The sequence below is a fragment of the Piliocolobus tephrosceles genome, chromosome 10 (genome assembly GCF_002776525.5).
Source record: "Piliocolobus tephrosceles isolate RC106 chromosome 10, ASM277652v3, whole genome shotgun sequence".
Classification (NCBI taxonomy): domain Eukaryota; kingdom Metazoa; phylum Chordata; class Mammalia; order Primates; family Cercopithecidae; genus Piliocolobus; species Piliocolobus tephrosceles.
The window spans coordinates 128151833-128177418 of record NC_045443.1 but is presented as its reverse complement, the minus strand read 5'-3'; the positions used below and the strand labels follow the sequence as shown (position 1 = coordinate 128177418).

General features: G+C 46.6%; 1 protein-coding gene across 4 annotated transcripts in view; it reads left to right on the top strand.

The window, feature by feature from the left end:
• RIMBP2 (RIMS binding protein 2) overlaps nt 1–25586 on the top strand; it is a 235147-nt gene that overhangs the window by 91617 nt on the left and 117944 nt on the right. For all 4 annotated transcript variants that reach the window (XM_031936402.1, XM_031936401.1, XM_031936403.1 and 1 more), the window contains one exon: nt 22144–22233. In XM_031936402.1, coding sequence (XP_031792262.1) covers nt 22144–22233 — 90 coding nt within the window. The remainder of the gene's footprint in view (nt 1–22143; nt 22234–25586) is intronic.

Sequence of the window (25586 nt, the reverse complement as noted above, 5' to 3'; positions counted from 1 at the left end):
GAAACACCATTCAAGTACACTGTCCGTGGAGGAGAAAGTTCGAGTCATCTTTCTGGAAGGGCGTTTAGCCTGACAGCCTCACTAGAGCAGAATATTGAAAGATAAATGTGGGAACGACAAGCACATAGCTTCTCAGTTCCTCATCCACCCCTGAGAGATGGGAAGGACAAATTGACAGCCTAATTTGGAGAAATTACATATCCACTAGTCAGCAACCCTCCACCCCCACAGATTTGTCCAGCAACCAACTCACAAGAGCCACAGAAATGTGTTAATGGATGAATGAGGAACAATGGAAATGTATACCATGGCTTTCTATTTCTTAAAGCATCCCCATAAACCAGTTGTGTTCCTATTTACAACAGAAAGAATGTTTGTCCCATTTGCCATGGAAAACTTGGGGTCCCACTGAATGAAATTCATTTTCCCAGAGGTTGAATTGTCTTGGTCAAGACAGATTGTGTCTAGAGTCACAAGGACACTGATGACTGCGTGTGTCTTGTTGGGCTGCTGGCCTCTATTCTCCTTCCTTGACTGTGGATATTAGAATAGTATTGTCGTGCAGAGCAAATCATTTTTGATAAGTACAAGATTATTCCTTTAATAATTCTTCAAAACTGTGAAGTTCGGGAACTCTCCCTCATCTCCCACCCTCTTCTCAAATTTGATTGGCTGTTTCCTTTCTCTGCAGCAGGATTATGTGTGTTTTCAAAGGCAGGCGATTCAACAGATAATTTGTGATAAAAACTCATCTCAGATTCTAGGGGAATGGGAGAACTGATGGTGCTGGTTTGAACTTTAGCAAGAGTATTGTAGACTAGATTTGATGTCTTATGGAAAATGTGCATATGTTGGGGTCCTGTCACCCATCTGTCTCCCCGACAAGACTGCAGCCACTTCCTGCTGCTTCTCCAAAACCCCAAGCACTTGCTTTTCTCAGGGCCTTTGCATGCACCACCCCCTCTGCCATTCTTTCACATCATTCAGGCCTCTGCTCTAAAATTTCCTAGCCAGCATCCTTTCTTCTCTCTCTTAGTGCTTACTTCATCTTGTCTTCTTCATAGAACATATTTTTACCTGACATACCACTTTTCTGTCTACATTTTCCCAATAAGGGTGTGAGTTCTATGATAGCAGGGGTTTTGCCTTCTGTGGTTTCTGCTGTACCCCAGTGCTGAGATGATGCCTCCACTTAGAGCCTCTGAGTATGGTTGTGCCAAAAGTCACCTTGCCAACACTCAGCCCAATGGCTAGGTCTGCCAAGGGGGCATTAGCTTGCTCAGAAGAGACCCTCGCTTAGTTTACATAGAGGCATCCCATGAGCTAGTACACCTAGAAAGCGTTCAACACACATTTATTAGATGAGTGGAATGAACACAATAATACAAATACAGTGTCTGCAGCATGGCTTGGCACCTGGAAGGTGTGACGTAAATGTTGCTTCTGGTGCTGTTCAGCTGTTGCTCCTGATAGCAATTTCAACTCCATGGCCAGATGATGCCTGCATTAGAACATTTCAAAGAAAACATTTCCAATTTCCCTTGGCAAAGAAATCATAGACTAAAAGGCTTTCATTGGCATGGCATTGAGATCACATTTTAAAATAAGCTGATGAGTAAACATCTATATTCAATGAGAGGAAGGAAGTCACTTTCTTAGGCCCAGTGAGTACAGCTGTGTTTTCAGCATTTGCAGTTAAATAATGAATCATTCCATGATCTTTACTCAATATCATCCACAAGTTGCCTTCATTTAGTTTGGTATAAGAAGAAGAAACACTCCAAAATGCCTCAGCATCAGACTGGAGAGAAAGCAGTGACCTGTGGACGCCACGAAGAATTACCATAAGGAAATAATCCTAGAGGATTATTGGAGAAAGCAAGCGTCCATGCAGTGTGTGAGCTAACCTGAAGAAGGATCTCTAATCTCAGAGTTTCAGGGCAGGGGAAGTGAGGGAAGAAGATGAGAGACAGGAGGATGCCTGCTCCATAGAGAGAGTTTGCACGGGAGTGCAGTGTGCTCTGCTCATTTTCTTCTTTTGATTTTAATGAGTGTGAACTCTGTGGCCCTGCAGTGGCCTCTCGCTCTGGATCGAGCAGGGCAGTCACCCCTCCTCTCCCATCCTGTGATCGCTGATGTTAGCAAGCCAAGAGTGTTCATCTCACCTCTTGGTAGCCCTCCAAGCCTCTCTGGTTCCATCTCTGTGGATTGTCAACACCACTGCATTTCTCAGAACAGAAACTCGGAACCCCTTCCTTGCTCTACCTCCCACATGAAACCCATCATCACATCCCCTTGAAATACCCAGAAACTGTTACTGAAATGCCAGGGGCTTGGTCTAGGTCCTATTGCTCACCACGCGAAAGCCAATCACTGAGACCATCAGTATTGCCAGGGAAGAAGGGTTTTAATGGGGTGCTGCAGTTCAGGAGATGGGAGAGCAGTCTCAAGTCCATCTCTCTGACCGACTAATAGTAGGGGTTTACATAGCAGGAAGAAATTTAGCCATGTGTGGGGAAAACAGGAATTAGGGAGGGAGTTGGTCTGCAGGAAGCAGGTGGTCCCTTAGATAGTCATGATGGTGGAGGCTCTGGTGAGTCACTGTCCAGATGCGGTGACCTGGTGAGTTTCAGTTCCATGATGCTCTCTGGAAGACCTGATGGTCAGTTTCCTGAGAAAGAAACTCAGATAAGTCCAATTTCTCAAGTTTCAAGACTGGGAGGATCATAGACAAATGCAACTGTCTCAAGTTTCAAGACTGGGAGGATCATTTTCTAAGTTTTTTCAAAGAAACCATAAACATCAGTTCTATGAGACAACTAAGCTGATTTCAAAACTGGCCCTGCAGTTACATTAATTCACCCCGTCATGAAAAGCGTCCCTCCGTGTGCCTCCCTTCTTGCGCATGATTCCTTAATTCACCTGCCTTTGTCTGTCTCAGCTGACCACACCAGCCTACCCAGGCGTCTGCCCAGGGCCTTCCCTCATCCACCAACAACCTGTCTTCCCATCCATCCTCTTCCCAAGGCCGTCCTTTCAAAGCATACATTGGATGAAAGCTACTCTCTTGCTCTCAACCCTGCACTGGTTTCCATCAACTTTTGAACAAAACCCAAGTTCCTGCCATAGCCTACACCTGGCCACCTCATCTACTGCATTTTCCACGATGCCTTCTCCCCAGCTTGCTCCACGTTACCATGTTTGTGGGTTCTGCTCCCTCTGCCTAGAGCTCCTCCACAGCACTCCCGCTCTTCCTTCCTTCACGTCTTTGCTCAGACGTCACCTCCTTTGATCACATTTTCTAGAAATCTCTACATTTGTTTCCTCCTTCACATTCCTAGATCCCATTCACTGACACTGTTCTTTATATGTTATATATATTATATAAACGTAGTATATTTTATGTATGCATCCACTGACACCATTATATAATACATGTCTGTGGGGAAATAAGGAAACAAGTAATATAAACATTATACACAAATTGTAAATATGTATATGTATATTTACAAAGCTCAGTGATGATAGGGATTTTTGGAAATGAGTGAATATGGATGTGTTCCAATAAAACTTTATTTAAAAGGGGCAAGCTGGACGTGGCCCGCAGGCCATGTTTTCTGAAGCGTGGTCTAGAAAGCCACAGAAGATCATCGGCAGCCCCAGGAGCTCTGCAGAGCCGAGGGCATGCCCTGCAGTTTTGCCACCCTCAGGCCCACCCTGCCCAGCTCTGACCACCCTGCTTCCTCCCACCTTGCCTGGTGCTAGAAATGCGAGGCGATGGGCCCCCACCCGATCCCCAGGCAACATGGGCAAGGAAGAGTGGGAGCGGGAAGCCACGTTTGTCGCTGCCCATGACTCTCAAGCCTCTCTGGGGGAGCCTGTGAAGTCGGCTGGGAGCCGGCTGTATTTGGTTCTCTGCTCCCCAGGCCTGGCAGCAGCTCTGTAATGCTCATGACTCACTCTATTGATGCAAATGCTATAAAATTCATTTTGCCATTTTAGAAAACATAGTTGCTTATTATAGCTCAGAGGTTCAAGAGCTGAAGTGTGCAGACTCTGGCATGCCGGGTGGCACACGGAGGAAGGCTTTTCATGACAGTGTGGATTCATGTACATGCAGGGCCAGTTGTGTGCATAGCTGGGCAGGTGTCTGGGTGCTGGAGGAGTGGCGCTGAGTGATTCAGGGATTCGTTGTGTGATCTTTCGTAAATCATCTCACTTCTCTGAATTGAAGTTTCTGAGGGATCCCAGAAATGGGTAAGGGCAGTGAGGTCCAAAGACAAACATACGGACGTTTACAGCTAATTGTGACCGTGTGGAAATGCAGACCCAAGATCACCAAATTTTCTGATTTTTTTTTTCCACCAGAAAGAACTTTTGGGGAGAATATATAGAAAGAAGAATGCACTTTAACATATTATTTGTATTCTTTCATTTTTATATTAAATGTCCTATTTTTAAATGTCCGAATGACACTATTCAGTAACTCGGGGCCAGGGAAAACATCTCCATGGTCAAAAGCAGTCCTGAGCTGCCATCTTGGATCATCTCTTTCTTGCCACACTGAGGAATGCATGAGGCCCTATTTGTTTTTTCACACTGAGGGTTCTACTGACCTGCATTTTGCTTTTGTCGGGGTTTGGAGTCTAGTGATCCCGTGTGAATAAAATGGAAACAGCAAATTTGTTGATAATTCCACCCTTCCTTCTGGAGGGAGAGGGAGTAAGAGCAGGTGTGCTTATAATGAGCAGTCATTTCACCTTGAGTCCAGCCAAAGGGGCATTTTCCAGCATGATCTGAGCTTAGAGCTGAGCACTGACATGGCCTCGCTAATGACTTCTCCATGCTAGACAGACAGGCAATCTCATTTCCCCCTATAAGAAGCAATCAGGGTGCATTGCTCTGTTCTCTGGGGCTGATGAATTTATGATAGGACAAGAGTTTCCTTTGCAATTTGAGATGCACCGTGTGGGTGCAACCTGGACTGAGAATTCTGCATGAGGTGAACAGAAACCCACCTTCATCTTCCTTCTAATATGCACCCAGATCTTGCACACAGGCTGGTGATTTTAACCTTCCCGATGACCCCACAGAGGTCTGGGTCAGGATACTCATTTCTCCCAGAGAGGGAAGTGAGACTTCAAAGAGGTTACGTCATTTGCTGATGGCAATACGGCAAGCATGTGGGGATGCTGGAAGGCCTCCAAGGTCCTGCCCTGCATCTCTGTTGGCCTTGTACTGTGGGGTGATGGAGCCACCTTCTTTCCCAGCCCTTCTCCCTGTCTTACACTGCCAGTGGCAAAACGAGATTCATGAAAATAAGTTTCAGTCTTATGAGTGTCAGCTACAGAGGCAGAAGGCAAACCTTTTGGGGTAAAGCCAATAAGCGAAACTGTGGCTTCGTGTCTGCTTGAAATACATTCTATGGAACCAACCCCAGCATCCGCAAATACACAGCTGCAGTCGATGTTGTGTTTAGGAAGAGCTGGGGTGTAAGAGGCCCTGGTGGCATCATTGTTCTCCCCTGGAATGCCATCCAAGGCACCACACTGCATCTGGCCATCATGCCTCCTTACTGAGAGTTTTCTTACTGAGATTTGTGAGAGTTTCTCAGTCCCTCCTTGTTTATTGTACCTTGATACTTTTTAACAGTACTGGCCAGATATGTTGCAGAATATCTCCCAATTTGGGGTTGCCTTCTGTTTTCCTATGATTAGAATGGGGTTCTAGGCTTTTGGAAAAAGTACCCCAGAGAGGAAGTGCCCTCCCCGTCATGCCATGCCAGGGGCTTCACAGTATCAGTGCGACTTGCTGCTGGTGCTATCAGGCATGGTCACTCGGTGAAGGTGGCATCTGCAAAGTTGCCGTTCCTCTCTATCTCACTTCAGGAAGCAAGTCGCCAAGTCCAGCCCAGGGTTGAGAGGAAGGAAATTAAGCTCTACATACTGGGATTTTATTTGACTTAAATTAAATTTAAAAGTAAATAGCTAGGCATGGCTGGTGGCCACCATATTGGACAGCAGGGACCTGCAACAACTTGTATACTCCAGGGTCCAGTTGGTTGGAGAATAGATTATTGCAGAAGTTGGCCAATCTGTAAGTGCCCAAGGGTTGACTATGGCTGAAATAAATGGAAGTCTAGATACTATTGTGCAGTCGGGGTATGATGGTGAAATTTTCTGATGCTAATAAAGAATTCTAAAGACCTTTTGGAAACCATTACTGGAGGGGGATTCGTAAAATCCAGCAAGAGCTTGGTCTTCATTCTTGAGGCTTGGTTATTTGGAATAAATTCAGCCAGTCAGTGTTAAGCATAGAGATTAACAGTGTTGACCTATTCTGGGGTCGTGGGCATTTGAGGAGCCCGGGGATAACCAGGGATGATGTCTGTTAACCCAACATGATATTTACGTTTATGGATGAGAACCTGTCCCCCAGCTCCGCATGCCCGTCTGTCTCTGCTTCTCTCTCCCTTGTTTTTGTACGTACCCTCCACACTATTACTTAAATGCCTTATGTCTCCTTTTTTCCATCCACAAAATGGGGATTAAAAATAATGCTGCAACTAGGCGTGATGGCTCACGCCTGTAATGCCAGTACTTTGGGAAGCCGAGGCGGAGAGATTGCTTGAGCCCAGGAGTTTGAGGCCAGCCTGGGCAAATTGGTGAAACCCTGTCTCTACAAAAAATACAAAAAAAAATTAGTGGCTGTGGTGGCACATACCTGTAGTCCCAGTTTCTTGGGGGGCCTAAGACAGGAGGATCACTTGAGCCCAGGAGGTTGAGGCTGCAGTGAGCTGAAATTGTACCACTGCACTCCAGCCTGAGTGACAGAGCAAGACCCTGGCTCAAAAATATATAATATATAGATAATATATATTATATATACTTTTATATATTATATGTATTATATATTATATATATTTTATATATATATAAGAGAGAGCTGCGTTTTACATGTTTGTTGCAAGGATTAAATGAGTTAGTCTATGTGATGGTGCTTAGATTAGTACTTGTGCAGTGTGTTAGTCACTGTTGTTATTAATATTATTATTTTTAGAGACAAAGTCTCATTCTGTTGCTTGCCCAGGCTGGAGTGCAGAGGCATTATCTTGGCTCACTGCAGCCTTGACCTCCTGGGCTCAAGCGATCCTCCTGCCTCAGCCTCCTGGGTAGCTGGGACTACAGATGTGTGCCACCATGCCCAGCTAATTAAAAACAATTTTTTAAATTACTTTTTAGTTGAGACTGGGTTTTGCTATGTTGCTCAGCCTGGCCTCAAACTCCTGGCCTTACCTAATTCTCCCACCTGGGACTCCCAAAGCCCTGGGATGAGGACCATGAGCCACTGCACCCAGCTAATTAAGGTTCTTTTTTCAAAGCATTATCATAAATTTATCGGCCCCAGAGAACAGAGCAGCAGCTGCTCACTAAGGAGGAAGCTGAAACACTCTGAGGCCCTTGCTGCAGGGAGCCGGCCAGTGATCAGAGGTCAGCAAAGGTCTGACGTGAGCTTGCTAAAGGGCAGCCAGTGAACCTCAAGTGAGCTTCCGACAGGCTTTCCTTAGTCACCAACACCTTGGTGGGGATGTTTTACATAAAATACATACATAAAAATATTGATTTGGTTTCACTTCAAAAATAATGGTGGCCCCAGTAATGGTGGCCCGTGTTCCTCATGGGCCACACCTAGCTGGAGCTGAGCGATGGACCCTTTCCTAGACAGGTAGACACTCTCCTCTTTGCGCCAATCCTAACCACTATGGATGATCTTCAGCCAGGCTGCTTTGCTTAGACATAACGCCTAGAGGCGTCTGGGTTTGGACTCTCATGGAAGGGGCACCTGCCAGAATCTCTGAAATCACCACCATTTGGTTTTTCGAAGACAGAATCTATGACATGGGTGGACTTAGCTATGTTCATACCTCTGCAGGCATCACTGTGCTACACCAGAATGGCTTCCACAGAGAAGCATTGACAGCGCCAAAGTTGGTAAAGATATGAAGCCATGGGGACTCTCACACTTCCCGCTACATTTGCATATATTTAAGGGGCACGAGTGCAGTTTTGCTACACGGATATATTGTGTAGTGAGGCCTGAGCTGCTAGCATAACCATCACCAGAATTTTTTTTTCTTTTTTAGTAGAGACGGAGTTTCACCTTGTTGGTCAGGATGGTCTCGATCTCCTGACCTCGTGATCCACCCGCCTCAGCCTCCCAAAATGCTGGGTTTACAGGCGTAAGCCACCGCGCCCAGCCAACCATCACCAGAATATTATACATCGTAACCATTAAGTAATTTTTTGCAATCCACCCCCCACCCCCTCCCACTCCCTCCCACTCCCTCCCACTCCCCCCCACTCCCCACCACTCCCCACTCCCTCCTACCACCCTTCTGAGGTTCCAGTGTCTATCATTCTACTCTCTCTCTCTCTTTTTTTTTTTTTTTGTTAAGATGGAGTTTCGCTCTGTCACCCAGGCTGCAGTGCAGGGGCGTGATCTTGGCTCACTGCAACCTCTGCCTTCTGGGTTCAAGCGATTCTCCTGCTTTAGCCTCCAGAGTAGCTGGGATTACAGGCACGCACCACCACGCCCGGCTAATTTTTGTATTTTTAGTAGAGACGGGGGTTTCACCATTTTGGCCAGGCTGGTCTCGAACTCCTGACCTCAAGTGATCTGCCTGCCTCAGCCTCCCAAAGTGCTGGGATTACAGGCATGAACCACCTCGCCCAGCCTATCATTCCACTTTCTATGTCCACGTGAAGACACTGTTTAGCTCCTACTTGTGACTGAGAACATGCAGTATTTGACTTTCTGAGTTGTTGCACTTAAGATAATGGCCTCTAGTTTCATCCGTGTTGCTGTAAAAGATATAATTTCATTCTTTTTATGGCTGGACAGGATTTCATGGTGTATATGTACCATATTTTCTTTACCCAATTCTCCACTGACGGACATTTAGGTTGATTCTCTATCTTTGCTGTTGTGAAGAGTGCTATGGTGATCACATGAGCGCGGTGTCTTTTTGATACAATGATTTGTTTTCCTTTGGGTGGATACCCAGTAGTGGAATTGCTGGATGAAATGGTGTTAATAGTTCTATTTTTCGTTCTTTGAGAAACATCCATAGTGTTTTCTAGAAAGGTTTTACTAATTTATATTCCAAATCAGTGGGTAAGGGTTCCCTTTTGTCCATATCCTTGCCAGTATCTGTTATTTTTTGACTTTTTCATCATAGCCCTTCTGAGCGGGGTGAGAAGATATCTCATTGTGGTTTTAGTTTGCATTTCTCTAATTAGTGATGATGAGCATTTTTTCATATACCTGCTGGCCATTTGTATGTCTCCTTTTGACACTCCCCGCTTTTCTAAAAGCTGTTTAGCAAAAGCTAAACACATGCATCTCGTAAGATGTAACTCCTAGGCGCTAAACATATACATCTCATTAGACGTAACTCCTAGAGGTGTCTGGGTTTGGGCTCTCATGGAAGGGACACCTGCTGGAATCTCTGAAAGCAGCTCTTGAGAAAGCAAGTGATTTTTTTAAAAAGGCCATCAAATATTTTTCATTGCTTTGTCATTTGTGGCAGAATCCTAGGAGGCACATCCTTTACGTTAATGAAGTTATAATTGATAGGTTTTTCCTTCATGCAGTAGCAGCTGGCAAGCTCAGAGCATGAATGTAATGTTCAGTCAATAGGTTAAAACCCTTTTTATGTGATTTCTTGGTATAAGGTTTTCTATATATTGTTTCCTTTTTCTTTGCAAAATTGTTACTCTTAACTGCCTTATTGCATAAATATTTTTAGTACAAGCATTCTTAAATCATTTGTTGGGAGTTAGGGGAATATAGCTTATAAATTACCATGCATTATGTAGTCTGAACAAGCATTTGGTAGAGTCACGTTTTGTGCAGGGGTTTAGTTCTAAAGTCAACAGATTATACCAAAATCACATATAGAAAAAAATTACCCTTGCAAGTCCCTAGGGCAGGAGCCATAGTAAACATATCAAGTCTCAGTAAGTTCCCCGAGTTAAGTTTCCCTCTAGTATTGGAGCAGATTGTTGTTGATTGGTAGAAAACCAAATGCAGTGGCTGGTTGTGTTTAGCGGTTCCACTGTCCCAAGGATGGATGTCCATACACTTACACACTCAGGTGAGATTCTTTCAACAGGAGACACCCAGGGAAACATACTGTTGGGACGTAGGTTTGTCTCTTCTCTTATAGCGTGGGTCCCCAACCCCTGGGCCATGGACCAGCATGGGTTTGTGGCCTGTTAGGAACCCAGCTGCACAGCAGGAGGTGAGCAGTGGGAGAATGAGCATGATCGCTTGAGCTCTGCCTTCTATCAGACCAGCAGCGGCGTAAGATTCTCATGGGAGAGTGAACAGCATGTGAGGGATCTAGGTTGCATGCTCCTTATGAGAATCTAATGCCTGATAATCTGAGATAGACGTTTCATCCCAAAACCATTCCCCCCACCCCAGTCTGTGGAAAATTTGTCTTCCATGAATCTGGTCCCTGGTGCCAAAAATGTTGGGGACTGATGCCTTGTAGCCCTTCAGACTCTTGCTGGGAGGTTGGGTGACATCTTTAAAACAAATTGACGTAAAATTCACATAACATAAAATTAACCATTTATAGTGAACAATTCAGTGGCATTTAGTACCTTTGCAGTGTTGTGTGGCCATCACCTCTATCTAGTTCCAAAACATTCTCTTCATCCCAAAGGAAGCCCTGTGCCCGCTAGGTAGCCCCTCCTCTTTCCTTCCTCCTTCCAAACCTGACAGCCACAAACCTGCTTTCTGTCTCTGTGGATTTACCTATCTTGAACATCTCATGTAAGTGGAACCATACAACATACAACATGTGAATGTTTGTGTCTGGCTTTGTCTACCTAACATGATGTTTTTAGGTTCACTCCTGTTGTAGCCTGAATCAGTATGTCATTCCTTCTGTAGGCTGAAGAATCTTCCACTGTATGGATGGACCACATTTGGCTTATCCATTCGTCCATCAGTAGACACTTGGGTTGTTTCTGAATTTTGGCTATTATGAATAATGCTGCCATGACATTTGTGTATAAGTGTTTGAACACCTGTTTCCAATGCTCTGGGCATAAATGTAGGAGCAAATTACTGGGTAAGGTAGTGAGTCTGTTGAACTTTCTAGGGAACCACTAAACTTTTTCTGCAGTGGCTGCACCATTTTACATCTCCATTGGAAATATATGAGGGTTCCCATTTTTGACATCCTCAGCTGTGTGGCATAATTGTGCTCTCCTAAGTTCAACCCCATTGTTTTGGTAGAAAAGGGTTCCCTTTGGGGCTGGCTGTGTTCTGATTCTACTGACTAATATGAAGCAAATCTAAATTTAACCATGCTTCTTTTCCACTGGGAAGTCAGAGTATGCACTGCAGATACATGTAAGCTTATGAAGTAGAATTATTGGGAGACATTTTTATTTTAAGTTCTGGGGTACATGTGCAGGACATGCAGGTTTGTTACATAGGTAAACGTGTGCCATGGTGGTTTGCTGCACCTATCAACTCATCACCTAGGTATTAAGCCCAGCACGCATTAGCTATTTTTCCTGATTCTCTGCCTTCCCCTACCCTCAACCTCCGACAGTCCCCACTGTGTGTTGTTCCCCTCCCTGTATCCATGTGTTCTCATCATTCAGCTCCCACTTATAAGTGAGAACTTGTGGTGTTTGATTTTCTGTTCCTGCATTAATTTACTGCAGATAATGGCTTCCAGCTCCATCCATGTAACTGCAAAGGACATGATCTCATTCCCTTTTATGGCTGCGTAGAATTCCATGGTGTATATGTACCATGCTTTCTTTATCCAGTCTATCACTGATGGGCATTTGGGTTGATTCCATGTCTTTGCTATTGTGAATAGTGTGAGTAGTGCTACAGTGAACATATGCTTGCATGTATCTTTATAATAGAATGATTTATATTTCTTTGGGTATATACCCAGTAATGAGATTGCTGGGTCAAATGGTATTTCTGGTTTACTGGGTCAAATGGTATTTCTGGTTCTAGGTCTTCAAGGAATTATCACACTGTCTTCCACAATGGTTGAACTAATTTACATCCCCATCAACACTGTAAAAGTGTTTCTCCACAGCCTTGCCAGCATCTGTTGTTTCTTGACAGACTTTTTAATGATCACCATTCTGACTCGTATGAGATGGTATCTCATTGTGGTTTTAATTTGCATTTCTCTAATAGTCGGTGATGTTGAGCTTTTTTGCATATGTTTTTTGGCCACATAAATGTCTTCTTTTGAGAAGTTTGTGTTCATGTTCTTTGCCCACTTTTTAATGGGCTTGTTTATCTTGTAAGTTTGTTTAAGTTCCTTGTAGATTCTGGATATCACACTTGTGTCAAATGGATAGATTGCAAATATTTCCTTCCATTCCACAGGTTGTCTGTTTGCTCTGATGATAGTTTCTTTTGCTGTGCAGAAGCTGAGAGAAGGCTTATTTAAAAGGTGAATGTAAATGTCATAAAGTTGCCTGAGAATCTGCTTCATGTGTTATATTTTTCCACTCGAGCTTGTCTCTAACCTGTGTTAGGAACACAGTTTTTAAATAGCACCATGTGCTTCCCTGCAATTGCATTATTGGCATATGTGCAATGCTGAAATATCAAACAGATCAGGAATAGCATGTATCAGTCATGGTTGAAGCAAGTTTCTGAAAATAGAAGGGAGCTGAGAGTTTTGGAGTTGCTCTCTCCAGCCTCCCCCAGAACCATCCTCTGACACTGGGGAACCAGAAGCAATTGTTTTAGTGCCAGTCCCTTTATTAGCATAATATTTCACATTCAAATTGCCTTTTACAACTTGAAAAGTACATTTATATAAATTATCTCATTTAAATTGCCAGGAATACTTAGGCTAAACAGTTTTCCCCAAATTACATCTGGTCAGTGTTAGGATAGGTTTCAAACCCAGGTCTTCTAAGCCCCAATGGTCCCTCCACACCCTGGGATGACTTAGCTGACTGCCCTGGGCCTTGACCTCAAGGGGTGGGCGGGAGTAGGGCTCAGTGACCATCAGGACCCTGGACAGCAGCAACCACTCCCCTTCCACCCTGTGGTTTCTCCTCTCCTTAGTTCAGGCTCCCTCTCCAGGCTTCCCACCACTGGCTTTTCTTCCCTTCCCTTCCTTCCTTTTACTCTCCCACCCATGCCTTTAGGCTAGAACCACTTATGAAGCCTTTTTAGAAAGAAAAAATATTACCAAGCACACTCCAGTGTTGACTTAGATTATTTTTATTATACGTTATTATAATTGATAATTACATCATTCTTGTATGACATTATTCTACCAGACTTGTATATTATAACTAAATAGTCTATGTTTGAGCATAATATGGTTATTTATAATTCATAATGTAATTACATGTGTCCAGAGATAAAACTTGTTATAACATTTTTATGGCTTTTCTAAACCATAAGGCCAAAATGAATTAGCAGATCAAAGAGAAACAACTTCAAGACACCAATAAAATTCAAAACCCAAACTTGCTGTGACTTCATGTGTCATATGATATTTAACTTAAATCACTTTTCCTCTTATAAGTAAAGTTAATGCCTTTGTACAGTTGGCTGGAAGTTGGCTCGATTCCTACCACTGATCTCTTTCAAACTCTTGCAAGATCTTTGATGCCTGAGCCTGAAGAAGTCATCTGGCTTTCATCGAGCACAAAAGCACCATTGAAGTTAGCTTTCATTGTCTTTCAACATCTCAAGGCAGTCAATACGGCGATTCTTCAGGCCAGCACAGGAGGGCCCATAAACCCAAATGTAGATGTTGATCTTTGGTCCTGAATAGGGCACAAAATTGTTCCTTTATATATTCTTTTAGATTTCATGGAAATAAAAATACCCAGAAATATTTTTGTAGGCTCCCAAGACTGTATCTGCAGTCCCCAGTGCAAGGAAAGGTGCCCCAGGTGTTCCATAACCCCCCACCCCTGCCAACTGGAGGCATTTCCAAATCTTCCTCTGGGCCTCAGGAAGGCGTGACCCAGGGAAGTGGCTGGGCAATGCTCTTCCTAAGGAGAGTCAGAGGCGAATTGGGGCGGGGAGGAGGGGAGGGGTCTCAAACCTGAGAGCTGCACGGCCCGGGCTTGAGTCCCACCCCTCCAGGTGCTTGGGGGGACTGCTTGCTCAGTTACTTAACCTCCTTGTGCTTGAATGTCTTCCCTTCACAAGCAGGATAGCAAGAATGTCTGCCACACGGCAGTGCTAGGAGGACTGGATGAGATTTCAAAAGGAAGAGGAGGAAAGCAAAGAGCCTATGTTGGTTCTTGGCCCAGCGTAGCAGCCCAGGGGATCAAAGCTGCTGTATCATCCAACACGAGCTCTTTGGGTCATCTCCTCCAACACGATCTCGTCCCCAAGTGCCCCGTCCTTCTCTCTGCTGCCCTCATGCCTTCCCCTTCTGTCCATCTGCACCTGCCAATGCCCCCATGAATGTTACTACTCTCAGCCTTGACTGGGCTTCCTGGAGGGCTGCTGTTCCCGGCAGCCACCCACAACCCACTTGCCTGTGGGAGGAAGGAGGAGTTACTGACTCTGTCACTGCCTCCAGGGGCCTCTTCTCCACCTTCCTTAGTCATCCATGCCCCTGGGAGGCTCAAATCATGACCTTGTCTCTCTGCAGCTCTTCTCACCCAGTGCTCTGCAAAAAGCATCTCCTCCCTCTTCCTCTTTATCTCCCACCCATTGACGCTGCCCTCTGCTTATCCCATCACCAGAACCTCTCCTGGAGGTCACGGAGATGTCCGCGATGCTGCTTGGTTTCTGGGCAGTAGCTGACCTGCCGGTCCCCACTCTTAAGGCTCTGGCCACTCAGCTTCTAGGACAGCCCAGGGCTGGCTTCCCATTGCTTCTGCCCTGTACTCTACAGGATCAGCTCATGCCCATTTGTGATGCTTGGGCTTCTCCCAGCTCTGTCTCCTGCTCCTTAATCTTGCTGAGAGCTCCTCCCCTCCCATGACAGGAAGTGGCATTGGTATCGGTGCAGTTCACATCTGGGTCTGGGTCAGGCTCTCCTTCCTGAGCTCTGGGCCATGTGGGGAACTGTCCCCTAAGCATTCCCACCGGGCCTCATGTGGGGTCTCACACTCACCAAGCACCAGCGCAACCAAACATGCCCCATCCCTTAAATCTGCACTTTCTCCCTCCTCCCTGCCTCTGCAGCCCCCAGCCAGACTGTGGTGCCGCCCTGTTAATCACCAAGCCGTGCTATTTCACCTGCTCTAATAACTCCTGAGCCCACCTTCGTCTTTCTGCTGCCATAATCTCAGTTCTGGCCACTGGCACTTGTCCCCTAAATGAGTGCAAATTGGTCTCTTTGGCTCCAGCCTGACCCCTCTTCAATCTGTTTAATGTCCAGGACAGTATTTCCCGAATGCAGATATTATTTTTCTATTATTTCACTTAAGCACCTTTGACAGCTTCTGCATTTCATTCTAAATAAAGTACAAATTCGTCAGTGGGGCTCATAAAGTCCTCGCCACCCAACCCCTCCTGCTTCTCTACACCTGCTACCCCCAGTGCCTGTCCAGCCAGAGCCCAGCTGTCTGCAGCTCTCTGCATGTGGTGTGTCCTCTCCGCTGTGGGTCTGTGCATGGGGTTGGTCACTCGTGAGGTGTGTCCCCTGCTCACTGCAGCCTGGCTGGGCTCTGCTTAAGGCCATCAGGAATCCGGCCTCGTTCACGCCTCTGGCACCACAGGTAGAGGACAAAAAAGAGCAGAGAAGAAGCTGCTGTACTCTTGGGAGGCTGCATTGCATTCACATAAGAATTGACTGTATTCATGTGATCAGAAAGACATGATGGGTTAATTACCACGTCCACTCTCTCACTGAGGTGCTCCCCATGTCCAAATCCTCCCCTGCTCAGGAGCAGCGTCCATCTCCAGGGCTGGGAGCACCACCCAGCATTTGGAGGCAACCTCTTTACTTTGAGGCCAGCGGAGCAGAGGCCGTGAGGAAGCGTCTCGCCGGGGCCTGTCCGGCCAGGAGATTGGATGTTCTTGATTTTGAATCCTGTAGCGTGGATGCCAGATCCTGAGAGCCAGAGGCCTTGCTGTGCCCTTTCATGCCTTTGTTATGTGTGTGTGCTGGGTAGACCCTCTTCCCTACCTCTGAGACCAGACCTGTATAAGGAGATACTGAGAATTCCTCTCGCCTCTCCCCATAGCAACCGGCATTCCTGACATCCCAACTCAGAACGCCCTGCGCCGTCTGCTGTACCCACAAGACTGGGGGCAGGGGCTGCTTCTCACCCATCATTCCGGGGTCCCTGCTGAGCCCGGTACTGGCACATACACACTCAGTAGTGGTGGTGGTGGAGGGATTATTGAAATGAATAAAATTGACAAGTTATGGTAAGAACACACTTTTTCCTTTCTCTTGTCAGTTTCTCCCCCAGAGAAGTGGCCACCTTGTCCATTGGAATGGGGATTTAACTGGAGCTCCTGATGGGGAACAGAATGCCTTTGGAAGACCCAGTTGCTTACTTGACGAGCCCTTGAGCTGCCTCAGGAGACTCCGGGAAGCCTCCTGTCCATGTCTCGCTGCTTTAGCAGGGGCCACACACTAGCTCAGGCTGCCATAGCTGGATCCCACAGACTCGGCAGCTTAAATGACAGAGCTCGCCTTTCTCACAGTCCTGGAGGCTGGAAGCCTAAGCCCAAGGTGCTGGCTGGTTCGATTCCTGGTGCGAGCCACTTCTTGATTTGCAGATGGCTGTTTTCCCACTGTGTCCTCACATGGCTAGGTGGTGGGTGGGGGACAGAGAGAGATGGAGGCAGAGAGACACCGCCACACACAGAGAAATAGAGACAGAGAGGCAGAGAAACAGACTCAGAGAAACATGGAGGCAGAGACAGAGGCAGAGTGAGACTGGGAGAGACGGAAGGAGAAGCAGAGAAACAGAGACATGGAGACAGAGCCAGGAAAACGAACAGAGAGACACACATAGAGACAGACAGTGGCAGAGGCAGACAGAAACACTGAAACAGAGGCAGAATGAGACTGAGAGAGAGAGGGAAAGAGAGGCAGGGAGAGAGACCAAGATCGCCCTCCTCTTAGAAAGCCCCAGACCCTATTGGATTAGCATCTCATGACCTCATGTAACCTTCCTTACCTCCTAAGAGACCCGTCTCTATAGTCACCCTGGGGCTAGGGCTTCAAAGTGCGAATTTGGGGAGATGCAATTCAGTTCACAGCAGAAAGGGAGGCGGCCTCAGGCACTGTGGGCCATCCTACGTGGAAACCCATCTCCTCCTCCTCTCCCTGCACACAGGAGGTCCACACCCCCTGGGGCTCCCTGCACCTCCCCTCACACCACCTGCTCTTGGACTCTGCACAAGTCCAGCTGCTTTTATGCAGCGTCCCACCTTTAAGTCGAATTCCGCCGTAGATGTGTTTATTTTGGGAGGGAGTCTGTGGTATGTGTTTTGAATTCGTCGCCACCATATCCAAACAGGGATGTTTTGGATGGAAACCCAGCGTCCCAGCTCCTAAAGACACAGACAGCTGTCAGGGCCGGTTCCCATCCCCACATGGCACCCGCCAGAGGGACAGGGTTGCAGCTGCCCTCTAAGAGTGGGGCCTGGGCCGGCCGGTTGCGGCAACCTCTAGAACGCCTGGCCCTGTCCTGGTGTGTGTGTTACACGCCTCTCCTTGTGGTCAGTGGCGTTTGAAAGACTTGCCTTGGCGCTTTTCCCTCCTGCCTCATCCTTATTAGAATTCCCTGTTTGCCCATGATTTTGCAACACAGCAGCTAGAAAATCAAATAAGGCCGTTCCTGTTTAATGTGTTAGTGGATATTAATGGATTAAAAGATCTCCTTAACTGGCAGTTGTTAGCTGCCCTGGGAGGGGGATTTCAGGGACACGTGGCCCTAGGAGTCCTCAAATCCAAACCCAGCATGCTCTGGTGGGTGTGTAAGTGGAAGTAAGGAAGAACCCTTCCTGTCTGTGGCTGCAGACAATTAAATTCCACAAACGGTGTGTTTTGATTCTTACAGGGTAGGCCCTGTCTCATGAGGGCATCCACTGGCTGGGAAACCCTCTTTTGTGTGGCTTTAACCTCAAAGGATTAGAGACTGAAATGAATCCCGTTGCAATGCTTACGTGTCCTTCCCCGGAAAACAGAGCCAATGCATTTCTGAAGAAGCAAAAAGATATCTGGAAGCTGGGATTTCTCTTCTCATGATTGTTATTTCAGGTCACGAAGCCGAGACGGGGGTGGTTCCTATAGCTGGAGCTCAGAACGTTCTCCCCGTCAGGGTCCCAGCAGCGTGGGAATCATGGGCTTCCTGTCACCAGGCGGGGGCGTAAGTCATCACACTCAACCACTGGCACTCAGAGGTGGTCAGAACTCAACAGCCTCAAAGCCCCACGATGGCAGACCCAGCGAGGGTGTCAGTTACACTGTAGTGTGGGACCGCGCGTGCATTGGTGTGATCTGAGGCACTGAGGTGCTGGTGCCTCCTTCTAGGCTGTAGAAAACCTTGTTACTCAGACAGAGTGTCAGATTATATTATCCCCCGCACTCCACCCCACAGTCCTCCCCTCCCTCCGCCTGGGAACTCTCACGGCTGGTGCCACCGGTGCTGGCTGCTGGCAGACTCTTGTTTTGTCGTGTTGCAGTTCCAGGCCCACATCTTGGAGACCTGATCTCGAGCGTGCAGCCAGCACACAGGTGATCTGCATTTTGCTTGGTATTCCTGCGGAATTTCTTCAGTGGTGCTGATAATTCAGAAAGCCTTGATTAGATTGGGGTAGTGTCCGCCTCCCCGGGTGGACAGCTGTCGTAGCACACAGGGTCAGTTACGAGGCCTTCCAGGTTAAGCCATCTTGCCTTTCAGCGTCTTCACAGGATCAGAAGGGTGAGCAGTAGGCGTTTTCTGAATTCTCCCCCAAGGCCTGCAAACACATGCGTGTCAGGGTGGTATCTGTGCCTGCCACTGCAGGGCACAGTGGGGACCAACGCCGGCTTCCCTGTAAAGCTGCTCGTGGAACCACAGGTCCCCATGCCCACCTCTGGGCTTCTTCAGGGTAAGCATGAACAACATGGGATGCTCATAATCTGGCAAATAAAGTCTCATAGTTTGAGGAGGCTCAAGCTGGTACCTTTGCTGTTTTCTTTGTGCCTTTACCTGGCTGTCTTTGTCACTGAATGGGTTTCCTTTACTATCATGGTAGGAAGGGCTTTGGCACTTGGCTAAGTTTTTTGTGATTCTTGAAGTGTGAGGTAGGGGGTTGTCAGTTTCAAGACAATGTTGCTTTTCCGTAGCTCTCCCTGTTACTGGCTTTTGTTTTTTTGAGACAGAGTTTCACTCTTGTTGCCCAAGCTGGAGTACAATGGTGCGATCTCTGATCACTGAACCCGCCTCCCAGGTTCAAGTGATTCTCCTGCCTTAGCCTCCTGAGTAGCTGGGATTACACGCGTGCACCACCACGCCCGGCTAATTTTTTTTTTTTTTTGTATTTTTTAGTAGAGGTGGGGTTTCACCATGGCCAGGCTGGTCTTGAACTCCTGACCGCAGGTGATCCGCCCACCTCGGCCTCCCAGAGTGCTGGACTGGCTTCTTTTAGGGTAGGGGGCACCCAGTATAGTAAGTGGTATCTGAAGTGCCTATTCACGCTTGGACCAATTTGGGAAGCTACATTGGAAAAAAATGGAGATGTTTCTCTCCCTTTGCATGGCTTGGTGTTTCCTGGACAAGATTTAGATCCCGAGCTTTTTTCCTGAAAAGATTGATTTCATTTCATCAGGTTAAGCAGCTGACCTTGAATCACTAAGATGGAATATAAATAAAATAAATAGATGTAAGCATTTCTATAACCACCAGAAAACTGGGTGAAAGACCAGCCTTGTTTATCTTCCCTGTGCTCCTTTCCTGCAATTCACTCTTCCTAAATGCAATGCAGAGAGAGGCGGATGGCGTGAACCAGGTGGCTGTTTGGTGGCAGAACATGGAAGAGGCAGGCAATCATTGCAATGCCTTCAGGAGGGAAGGAGCCACTTGTTTGAGCCTTGACCCTGTGCAGTAAGATGTACTTAGTGTTCCGTGAGATTGATGTCCGCAAATCCTCACAACATCTGCTAGGGCTATAGCTTTTACATCCTTAAGTCATCGAGAGTGCAGGAACGCCAGGCAGCTTGTCCAAGGTCATGTTTAAGGAGAGCTCCAATTTGTATTTAGGCAATTTGACCTCAGAACCCATGATCTAACCCCTATTTCAAATGTCTCTTGTTCTCAAATTCTCTGAGCTATTGCTGCCTTAGTTTACCTTGGGGCATGTCGGCCTCTGAGGTCAGCAGCCAGGTGTTTTGATTAGCATACCCATCCCATTCCCTTAAGACCTCCAGGGATTCCTCCATGTGGGACATGCTGAAGCGTCTGCAGTTCTCGCGTCTGCAGTTCTCTCAAGCAACAAGTATGGGACTAAATTATGAGCTGCTTTACTTGAGAAAGACAACAATAAGTGTTATGCCATCCAGACCATCTCAGAAGACAGAAGAGAATTGCTCCATTATCAGTCACTTTCCCTAAAGTGGGAAACAATTGTTTCCCAGAACAAATCACCACTGTCTTTTACGTTTGGGTTCCATCACTATGTTTTACTGCTGTGAAAATATAGGTGCCATAGAGTAGCGGAGCTCATTATGACTGTGGCTAAGAGAAAAGGAAGGTTGACTGAAAAATGGAAGCTGAAAGTAGCCAGGAGGAGCCTCTCTTCTCCTGGGAAATGTTGAAACCATGTGATTTTTTGCTGCTTTTCTATTGTGTGAATGGAGCCTAGACTCGTAGCACCTGAAATATTGTAACAGAGATGAACAAGATCAGTTCAAGATGTCAGTGTCTCACCAGTATTAATTCATTTAGGGTGTGAACAGAGAGCAAACTCGAACAACTGGGAAAAAGAGAAGTTCTGGGAAAAAGAGAAGTTCTCAGCCTGACAGCTGGTAGCTGGTGTAGTTCCAGCTACCGTCCACTGTGAGTCATTGATTATCCCTTCTGCTTCTCTTTCGACCTTTTGGAATGGATGTCATTCCTTCTTTTAGGATTCTCAACTTACTTTTTGAAGTCCTTTTCAGGTTGCTTTATTATTTTTATTTCCTCTGGAGTAAATTCATCCTGATTATTAATTTTGTGGGATCTCTTTAGTAGGGTTAGTTTTCTTTATGTGTTCTGGAATTTCTTTTTCAAACTCATCTTGAATGGGAGATTCTTAATCCCATCTCTGTGCTCACTCTCCCTGTCTTACCTATTTGTAGTTACTCTACCGCACCCTAGGTGCTCCCAGTCTTGAATTAGATTTTATTATTGGCAGCTCTGAGTCCCTGTGCCATGGTGATATTAGAGAGTAAGATGAGTCCTAAAACTGAGCCTAAAAATGGGTCATCTCCCTCTTGCCTCTCTAGGTGCATCACCTCATAAAAGCTCTGGCTCTAAGCAGAGGTGATGGATTATTTTCAGCTTTCTTTGGGGGCTTAACTGTTGCCTCGGGTCATGTGATGACCTTAGTTCATATCTCTTGTCTTATGCGGAATACACTGCATCTTGGATGTCCTGAAAAAGCTGGACTCTTAATTCTCCCTGCCTATTTTTGGACTCTGAATCTAGAAGGTTCCAGGAGTTCCACTCAGCACATTGTGTTCTTGCCATTTAGTCCTTAGAAAGCTTTATCTTATTTTTGAGTGGCTAAATATTTCTAACCTTTCTCTATCTATTGTTTATTGTGGCTGTATGTTTGGAGCAGTGTTCATGGGGAAAGGGATGGGTCAAAGCTTATTAACAACTCCAATGGGTGAGAAGTGCTGTTGCTTTTTTCGGACACAGACACTAAGTGATTACTATACATTATTGTATTGTATTCTAATCACCATAAAGTATAACCTGATTGCATTTTGTAGAGTTGGAAACTTATGGTTTGGAAAAAGAGAGAGATGAGTCCCGACTCATACACAGCTTATGGACTGCAGAATCAGTGCCCAACCTTGGGTCTCATTTCCAAATCAGAGCTCCTAACCACCGCACTCGACCAAGTCTCGAAACACTGGGGCACCATCTCACATGTCCTTTCCTTTTGTCCTAGGAAAATGAACTGAAGGATGCCACCCAGGGAGAGCATCGCCTGAGATCCCATCATGCAGGCCTTCCCACAAGGGCCCGGCAGCATGACAAGGTAGCTGATACCACCATCCACAGACCATCTGGGGCCCTGGAGGGAGGGGGCTGGGCCAGGGAGGAAAGACTGGGAAGGGGCAGGGAGGAATCACTGAACACCAATGTGAGGGTGGCCTGAGAGGCTGAGCCAGGTCTCTCTCACTTCTTCACGTGACCAGCACATGAGGCACCCAATAATGTCTCATCCACTGTCTTCTGGTTATCTCTGCTTGGAAGTCTATTAGGCACCTGTATCTTTAACAACGAGGCAGAACAAACCCATTGGTGTCCACTCTCCCAAACCACTTTCTCCCCAGTGAATGGTATGGCCACTCCTGATTGCCTGAGCCTCCATGCTGGGGCCTCCTGGGTGCTGATCTTACTTCATCCGAATCTAACTCCCTGCTTGAGTCTGTTTTCTGTTGCTTATAACAGAATACCTGAAACTTGGTACTTTATAAAGAAAAGGAATCTATTTCTTAAGCTATGGAGGCTGAGAACCTAAGGTTGAGGGGCTGCATCTGGTGAGGACCTTCTTGCTGATGGGGACTCTACAGGGTCCCAAGTGGTGCAGGGCATCCTGTGGCAAGAGGGCTGAATGTGCTCACATACCAGCTCAGGGCTCCCTTCCTCTTCTTATTAAGCCAGCAGTTCCACTCCCCTGATAACCCATTGGTCAATTAACACATTGATCCATTAATCCATGAATACACCCATCCATTCATGGGGGCAGAGACCTCGTGATCCAGTCACCTCTTAAAGGCCCCACCTCTCAGTACTGCTCTGTTGAGGATTAAGTTTCCCACACATGAAATCTAGGGGATGCATTCAAACCATGGAGCTCACCAACCAGCCACCTCACCGCCAGACGTGCCCCAGCTCTCCTCCCCTCCTCTCCACTGTGGTCATCTTCTCTTTCCCAGATGCCAAAGCCATTTCCTAACTGGCCTGTCCAGCTCCCTTGTCATCCTATGGTCTTTTCCCTGTGGCAACTGGAGTAATCTTGTGATGCCCTCCGGATCACGTAATCCTCTGACCCTTCCAATGCCTTCCATAAATAAAACTGAGGCTTCTCCCTGTGGCCGCCATCCTGTCCATCTTGCTACCTCCCGTCCACCTCTGACTTACTTTTGTTCCTTGGATCCCTAAGCTTGTCTCAGCATTTGATGGTTGTCTCTGCTTAGAACACTCTACTCCCTCATCTTCAACAGCTGGGAGCTTCTTGCCTTTCAAGCCTCAGGTTACGCGTCCCTCCTGGTGAGCATTTGTGGCTCTAACGTCCACTCTAACGGCCCTCCCTCCATCCCTTTTTTCTCTATGTGACCACACCTGTTTTCATGTTCTTTGTATCTCTTCTTGCTATCTTAGTCTATCACGGGTCTTCACTTATGTGTTTCTCCGTCTCCTATGAGAATGTGGGCTGGTCATTGCAGAGGACTTTCTGTCACATCCATGACAGTCTCTCCTGCACCTTCACAGGATGGATAGTAGGTGCTCAGCCAACATCTATTGAATGATGGGTGGTTTTAAGCTGTTAATTTTGCAGCTTTGACAATGCATATTTCAAGGAATAATTGAGTTCTAGTGATTAAATATAAAAATTAGAGGTGTCTTGATTTGACACTTATTTTCTTGCCCTCTCATTTGGCTATTTTTGTAAAGATGTGCTTTTCAGAAAATTACAAGTGTTGATGAGGATGTGGAGAAACTGGAATCCTGCACATTGTTGCTGGGAACGTAAAATGATGCAACCACTATAGAAAACAGTATGGAAGTCCCTCAAAAAATTAAAAATAAAATTGCATATGATCCAGCAATCCCAATCCTGGGGATAAGAATTGTAAAGGGGGCTGGGCGTAGTGGCTCACACCTGTAATCCCAGCACTTTGAGAGGCCGAGGAGGGTGGATCACCGGAGGTCAGAAGTTGGAGACCTGCCTGGCTAACATGGTGAATACCCCATCTCTACTAAAAATACAAAAATTAGCCAGGCGTGGTGGTGCATGCCTGTAATCCCAGCTACTTGGGAGGCTGAGGCAGGAGAATCACTTGAATCTGGGAGGTGGAGGTTGCAGTGAGCCAAGATCATGCCATTGCACTCCAGCCTGGGCGACAGAGCGAAACTCAGTCTCTAAAAAAAAAAAAAAAAAAAAAAAAAAAAGAAAAGGAGGGTCTTAAATGATATATGTACATGTTACAAATTTATAGTAGCCAAAAGGTGGAACTAGCCCACATTTCCACTGACGGATGAGTGAATAAACAACATGTGGCATATGTGTACAATGGAATATTACTGACCCTTGAAAGGGAAGGAAACTCTGACACATGCTTCTGCATGGATGAACCTTGGGGACATTTTGCTGCGTGAATAAACCAGTCCCAAAGGGCAAATGCTGTCTGATTCCACTTGTATGAGGTTCCTAGAGTCATCAGAGCCATACAGACAAAGAGTAGAACGGAGGTGCCAGGGGCTGGGTGGAGGGGGGATAGGGAGGTGCTGTTTAATGAGGACGGAGTTTCAGTTGAGGAAGAGGATAGAGAGTTCTGGAGATGGGTGGTGGTGATAGTTGTGGAACAGTGCAAATGTCCTTAATGCCACTGAAGTAGCTACACGTAAAATAGTTAAGATGGTACATTTGATGTAATGTGTATTTTATCATAATTTTTCTTAAAAAGGTGTGTTTTAGGCCGGGCACAGTGGCTCACGCCTGTAATCCCAGCACTTTGGGAGGCTGAGGTGGGCAGATCACGAGGTCAGGAGATCGAGACCATCCTGGCTAAGACGGTGAAACCCCGTCTCTACTAAAAATACAAAAAGTTAGTTGGGTGAGGTGGCGGGCGCCTGTAGTCCCAGCTACTCGGGAGGCTGAGGCAGGAGAATGGCATGAACCTGGGAGGTGGAGCTTGCAGTGAGCTGAGATCCGGCCACTGCACTCCAGCCTGGGCGACAGAGCGAGACTCCATCTCAAAAAAAAAAAAAAAAAAAAGATGTGTTTTAATGTATCCTGACCCTCCAGTGAGTATGCTTTCCCCGTTTTTCCACCAGCCCCCACTTTCCAAACCTACACTTTCAGGAAAGGCTCTGATACACTCACTCACTCTGAGGTCTGAATGCATCATAAGGTTTAGTGACTTTCTTAGGCCAGGAGTATTTTTCTTCAAATAGGAGGAAAAATATAAAAAAGATGGGGGTGTTTCAGGCCTCCAGTGCAGGCTGACGGCAGGGCTGGTGGGGAGCTGGGCACAGGGAGGTTGGATCCCGGGATGGCTTTCTTCCTACGACTAAAATAGCTGCATGTGTCCACACTCTGCCCCTGAGCTGGGCTCCTGCACCTGGAGAGGCAGTGCCAGCTGTGGGGCACGGGGGTGCTGG